Source organism: Hibiscus syriacus, unplaced genomic scaffold, assembly GCF_006381635.1.
Source record: "Hibiscus syriacus cultivar Baekdansim isolate YM2019G1 unplaced genomic scaffold, ASM638163v2 tig00000340_pilon, whole genome shotgun sequence".
Lineage (NCBI taxonomy): Eukaryota > Viridiplantae > Streptophyta > Magnoliopsida > Malvales > Malvaceae > Hibiscus > Hibiscus syriacus.
Window position 1 is genome coordinate 10,146,528 of NW_024061783.1, and position 7,324 is coordinate 10,153,851.

Consider the following 7,324-nt stretch of genomic DNA (forward strand, 5'->3'; position numbering starts at 1 on the left):
ATATATATATATCGAATATGAGATTTTTTAAGTATTATAAATTTCCAATGATAAATGTTATTGGAGTTCTTTACTGATTCTCAAAGTAAAATTAGTAAAATATTATCGTTGAAAAAAATAGGAAAATACTATTCAAGAAAAATATTAAGGGAAATAGGATGATTGTTATAGTAGCGAGCAAAATCGTCAACACGTTAAGACAATTTTGACAAAATCATCAATAGATGAGGATAATTTTGAAATGTTATAACTTTGTGTTTCATTGAGACAAAAATATTTTTTAATCCACTGAACTTTTCGACATCTATACGTTTGCAAGGCGTCGTATTTCGTCTCGAAAAAACAAAAGTTGAACTTTTACATTTTAAATTTGACTTCGTTCTTTTTTATTCCGTTAGACTTAAATATTTGTTTTTTTAAATATATTTTTTACAAAAGTATATGATTATTTATAAATATATGATTATTTATATAATTTTAAATATATGATCATTTATATATAAATTCAGGAGCTTATTTAATATTTTTTGTATACACATAAATTCAAACTCGAGACGTATTTAAATAATATGAAATTATATATTATTTAAACTAATTCTGTTGATTAAAATAAAATAAGTATTTAATCAAATGAGAGAATTTTTTTAATCATTATAGCTTTAACTAATTATCCTTATCTTTAAAATGAAGGTAGACAAAGACAAATAGAAAAGAAAAAGGGTAGATAAGGACAAGAAAACTGGCAATGTGCCAGCTCAATAATATCTTATGAATTTCAAAGATATGACTCATTGCTCCAATTTTGGAAAAGCAAGCCAAAAGAAGCCTCAATAGAGATCAGATTTGATCCAAACCTTTGTTTTGGTTCTTAAAGATAAGAACCAGCACTGATAAAAAAAACCCATTCCTCATATTCATCTCTTGTGATGTGATTTTTCTTTTAATATCATCAAACATGTTAGAAGGAAAAGCTTTGGTGGATGACTCAGATATGCCATTGAAGATGCAGATTCAAGCAATGTCTTTTGCTTCTCAAGCCCTTGATCTTTATGATGTCTTTGACTGCACTTCTATTGCTGGTTTTATCAAAAAGGTTTCTTTTTTTCCCCTCTCAAATTTGGGAATGGTTTCAAGTAATTTTCTTTTAATGAATGTAAAGTTGTTTTAGCAGGAGTTTGATGGGAAATATGGGAGTGGATGGCAATGTGTGGTGGGTTCAAATTTTGGGTGTTTTTTCACTCATTCCAAAGGGACTTTCATTTACTTTACAATGGAGAGACTCAAGTTTCTTATCTTCAAAGGGGTATCAGCTTCATCTTCAACCTCTCCTTAATGTGTCTTGTATCTAAATTTGCAAGCTTCATTCTTTACTTTTTAGCTTGACTGATACTATAAAAATAAGTTGGTTTTTGTTTTATTCGATCAAGGAAGGTTGATTAATTCGATATTTGTAATCCAAGTGAAGCAAATGGAGTGGTTGCTTGCTGTGGAAAAGCATACCAGTTCTGGGTGTTTTAACCCCAAATTGGATCATTTGGAACTGCATCGCTGTAAAATTGATTGTGGAAATGTTTCTCTTCTTGTAACGATACAATACTTTTCTTTTTAATATCTTATTCTGTCGGTGCTTAAAGAGGTATATATATATATATATATCAGTATTTGATTTCTTGATCAATTAATTTAGATTAGTAATGCAGAGGTAAGACTAATAGATTATTGTTTTGTAAGGTATATATTACTACAGTTTTGAAGAAAAAACATTTCAAAGGTTAATACAAGACAAGACGGTATATGTTTAAATATTATTAATCATTTGAAATATATTATTAAACATTTCAACGTGAGTATAAGATTTATCACTTGCCTTTATTATTATTAAAAATGTATAATACTATAAAATAATTAATCCTTGATTTTCCAAAGTATATCGGACCACAATTTTTTATTATTTCCTTTTTTTTTTCTATTTCTTCATTTCAACTGAGTTTAATTCATCTTTACATGTTAATAAAAATAAATATATTATATCAATCATCAGTAGGTTTTTTTCCAGTTTAGACAAAAAATTATAAGCGATGGTCTAACAATTGTTTATCAACGATTTTGATGATGGAAAAGATAAATAATGACATTTTAGAAAGAGAGATTAGTCAAAAAAGAAGTATAACGTCTTCTCCATCATAAGAATTTATATGCTTAGGCCTACTATCACCACTACATTGTGTAGACTAAGTATAAAAATGTATTCACCAGTCTGCTGATATGGTCTTGACAAATCTATTGAGTCTGTCAAGAGTCTTTGTTAAGGGTTTATAGCCGGCTGGAGGACTTGTTTTATAAGAGTCTTGTTGGAGGTAATTTCAGTGAGCGAAAGAATCATAAACGTGAAGGGAGTATTTTCTGCGGTTGAGACATGCAGAGTTTGATTGGATGGAGGAGATATATTGATGGTGTAACATAGGGGCGTAGCTAGAAAATTTGATTTTGGTGTCAAATTTAGAAAGGGTAAATCACAGGATTAGTCACTTTTATTTAAGTTTTGTACATTTTTCCTCATTTAATTCCAAAAACATAATATTTGTTCACTTTTATTTTTATTTAATTAAGATGTAGTTACTGATAATTATCTGTCGTTAGACCTTTAATGGATTGCTAACCTGACATAGTAAATTTACAAAAATAAAAAAGTAAACTACACAAATGGTCATTAATGTTTGAGTAAGCTTTTGTTTTCTCCATTAATGTTTCAAAAGTAACAAATTGGTCAATAAAACATCAAATAGGTCATTGAAGAATGATTTTATATCTAATTTAACCCTAAAGTTTTCTAATTTTTCAATATTTATGTATATATTTTTTAAATTTTAAAAATAAAACTTAGAAATTAACTTTCTTGGACATGAAGCAATCAAATATTTTGAATTATAAACAAAAAATGGAATAAATTAGATATAAAATCATTGTTCAAGAACATATTTAATATTTTACTGATCAATTTGTTACTTTTGGGATATTAGTGAGGAAAACAAGAACTTACTCAAACATTTTTGACTAATTATGTAGTTTATCCTTTTTAGTTTTATAAATTCATTGTGTCACATCAGCAATTCGTTAAAGGTTTAACGACAATTAACTCTCAGTAACCACATCTTAATCAAATAAAAATGAAAGTTATCAAATCTTAATTGTATAAAAAATGAAAGTGACCAAATATTATATTTTTTGAATTCAATGAGGAAAAGTATACAAAACTTAAACGGAAGTGATTAATCATGTAGTTTACCCATTTAAAAATTATATAAAGAATTTCTTAAGTGGAAAATTTGAGTTTTAAAATTTTTATTATTAAATTTTTTAAAATGTGGAGTCAATTTCTTTCTTGAAAGGTGTAAAAACATTTTTAAAGGAGTGTTATTTTTTTCTTTTATAATATATATATATATATATATATATATATATATATATATATATATGAGTAAAAAGAAAATTAAAAATCAGCCTACACTGCCCTTGCCTATGGTGTAACAATTGTCTTTCCTTTAATTAAGGGAATAACTTAAAGTAACTTGATCCGAGTAAAGATGTAAAATCAGGTAATCGTTCATGTTTCAGTTGGATCTTGTCAGATCGGTTAAAATCGGATACATGTCAAGTTAGGTCAATTTGATGCTTCGATTCAGATTAGGTCGAGTCATTTTTAGGTTGATTTAACACCAGGTTCAAGTCGGATTACTTTCAGTTCGGATCGATATCAGTTCAGGTCAAAACTTTTCAAGTCTGATTACTTTCAGTTCAGATCGATGTCAGTTCAAGTCAAAACAATTCAGGTTGGGTTACTTTCAGTTCGGATCGATGTCAGTTCCGGTCAAAATCGGATGAACTTCAGGCAAATCTCGTTCAGATCGGGTCACATCATTGGTAAATAAAATTCAGGTTTGATCTTTATCAGATACAGATTGAGTTCAAATCGGGTCAATTTTTATTTTTGGATTAATTATTTTATTCTTTAGCAAACGTCGAATTGCAATTTGTAATTGTATATGATTTAGAGTAAATTACTAAGAATATAAATAATCATGGATCATTTTTTATGAAAAATATAAAATTAAGGACTAAATTGAACAAATATGAAATTACAAATAAAAAATAAATAAATTAAACAACACACATTGTTGAAGAACCAAATCAAAATAATTTTAAAAAGTGAGGTTGAAATTAATATAAAAATGACTAAATTATATCCATTTAAAAAGTTATGTGCTAATTAGAAAATTATAAATAAGAAATAAGATTGGACCAAATTCAAATTTAACTATAAATTTAATGATTAAATTGAATAAATATGAATGAATTAAAATTTAAATAAAGTAAAGAACAAAAAAGGATGAAATCAAAATGATTGTAAAATGTGAAGCAAATCTGAAAAATAGAGTAAATTGCATTAATTTCAAAAGTTAAGATAAAATTAAAAAAATATAATATATATATATATATATATATATATATATATATAAAGTATATAATAATAAAATATATAAACTATATAGTTTATATTTATAATTTTGTATATTGTATATAAATTATGTAGTGTATATATGAACTATATAAAAACTATATGGTTTATATATATGTATATATATATATATATAGTTTATATAATTTATATAATTATATTAATAAACTGTATAGTTCATTAGTATATATAAACTATTAAACTATATATTATGTAGTTTATTAGTATATATAAACTATATAGTTGATATAGTTCATTCGTTTATATAAATTATATAATATATAGTTCATTTGTAACACCCCAACTCGTATCTGACCCAAATTCGAATATGAGGTATCATATTGACTTTTCAAACCATTTACTTTTGCAAAAATAACTAAAATTTAAGTTCACATTTAAAGAAAAACTAAATAATTTACATTAAATAAATTCAATTGATTTTACAAAAATCTATCATAGCATATCTAATTCCAATCTTTAATTACATGCCAACTACATTCCTTATAACAAAATACATACAATTCAAATTATTTTCTGATCTGATCTTTGGGAAGGAGAGGCTAATCTGACTTGCCTATCTTTGTTCCTCTTGCATCTCGGAACCTACGTGTGAAACTCTCGCACGCTAAGTCATTAACATAGTGAGACATATAAAACATATAATGTAACTTTAATTACTTAACAATGCATGAACAATTCATACAATACCATATAATAATTTATATAACAAATACATACATATCTACTATCATTATCATCATCACATTCTTATAATTATCAATATTATTTTCATAAATTCCTTTAATCATATAATCTTATACTTAACACTTATACTGTAATGCCCCCAACCCGTATCCGACCCGGATACGAGTCCGAGATGTCACATTGACTTTTTAAAACAATATACTTAAATAAAACAATAAAACATTTGGACTTATATTAAGAAAATACTATATTATACATAGGTTTATACAAGGATCACATAATAATTAGAGCATATACAACTTAAACCTTGGATTACATGCCAACATTGATTTATATAACAAAATAACCTACTGTTTAAGTTGCTTCTGATATGATATATGCAAAAGTGATGCTATCTTCGCTGTCTATCCTTGCTTAGCTAGCTTCTCGGATCATACGTGTGAAAACTCATACGCTAAGTCATCGACTTAGTGAGGCATAATATGTAATAATATTATAATGAAATGAAATATAAAGCATCCATGCAATGCAACTTATTTAATCATGCAATTCACTTATAAACTTGTTAATGTAACAATTATGAATTCATATTAATTAACTCATTAGCCCATGATAAAATACTGAGAACCTAAGGTATGTGAGTACAGTGAGGTTGCGCACTATGCTGTCACTATAGCTCGTATAAATGCATCGAAGTGCCACGTAGAATTGCACCGAAGTGCCGCGTAGAAATGCACCGAAGTGCCATATAAGATGTCAATAAGGACCACATAGAAATTCCTTAAGAATCATATACATATTCCAAGGACCAAGTATGTGTCTCAAAAAACCTCATAAATGTTCCAAAGGATACATATATGTCCCGAAGGACCGCGTAGACCCTCGAATCTTGGCATGCCAACTATACCTATAGCTCTCATTTACATAACATGGGTTTTTACATTTCACATAGTTTATATCTCATAGACAATAAATTCTTACCTTTATTACATGGTTCATGTAAACTTTTCATACATATTCACTTATAATCATTGTCACATAATGCATATAATATGAATTCATGTCATGTATCACAACATGAAATGTAATCATGTATTAGGAGTATTGACTCTACACTTATCACAAGTCTAAAGTTTAATATACGATTATAATCATATTATGCATATGCACTCACCTATATCTCCTTGTCTTTTCCTCGATCGATATTACTTGTCAATTGTTCCGGAACTCGATTAGGCTCAGTATCTACATAAATATAATTTCCAAAACATTTATTAGGAGCCTAAACATATAACTCAATCTTAATAACTTAAACTATTAATAACCGAAAATAATTCACATTTCCTTTTTAAGTGGTATCAGTACCCCTTTGTATAGTACCGATACGTCCCTTTAGAATGGTATCAATACACTACTGGGGTATCGATACCCAAATTAAATTCGATATTTCCAGGTATCGATACCTGCCTTATGGTATCAATACCCTTAGTATCGATACTACCCCTTTCGGTATCGATATCTCATGAAGATGTTCATCTAAAATGGTCTTAGGGTATCGGTACCTGTTCATAGGGTACCAGTACCCTTTACCCAGAACAAGCTTCTTTCACTCGAAATCATCAGCTCTTTACTCAATTCTTCTATTTTTAACTCCCTTATTGCCACTAAACCCAACTATAATCAACTTAACTAACTTCTATCATTCCAACACCTTATTATCTTCTATATCTCATCCAAATTCTTAAAACTAATAATCTTACTAAATTTTCCATATAATCCAAACTTAATTCTAACAGTTATAACTTCTTATTCACACCTATGACAAGTCAAATTCAGCTTCTAAATTCATTTAAACCTTTTATTCAAATTTTCACTTAAACACTTCATATCTTCAATCATCCATGACTCACCATTCTTTGAGTTTTTATACCTCTTTTTGATTTCATATTATTCCCTAATGCTTCATCTATCAAAACCACACTTGAATCTTAAGAATTAACTAAAAGAAAGCTAACTCACCTTAGCTAATGTGCTTCACGGTTGAAGAAGAAGAAGGTTGAAGAGATATCTGGAAACCATTGTTTCCCCCAAAATGTGTTCCAC

General features: G+C 27.6%; 1 protein-coding gene across 1 annotated transcript; it reads left to right on the plus strand.

Annotated features, from left to right (window-relative positions):
• The first annotated feature begins 952 nt into the window (after positions 1 to 952).
• On the plus strand, positions 953 to 1,582 carry LOC120204209 (dynein light chain 2, cytoplasmic-like). The gene is made up of 2 exons (XM_039204332.1): positions 953 to 1,093; positions 1,172 to 1,582. The coding sequence occupies exons 1-2, from the start codon at positions 956 to 958 to the stop codon at positions 1,331 to 1,333; spliced, it is 300 nt and encodes a 99-aa protein (XP_039060263.1). The 5' UTR covers positions 953 to 955; the 3' UTR covers positions 1,334 to 1,582.
• Positions 1,583 to 7,324: the final 5,742 nt, after the last annotated feature.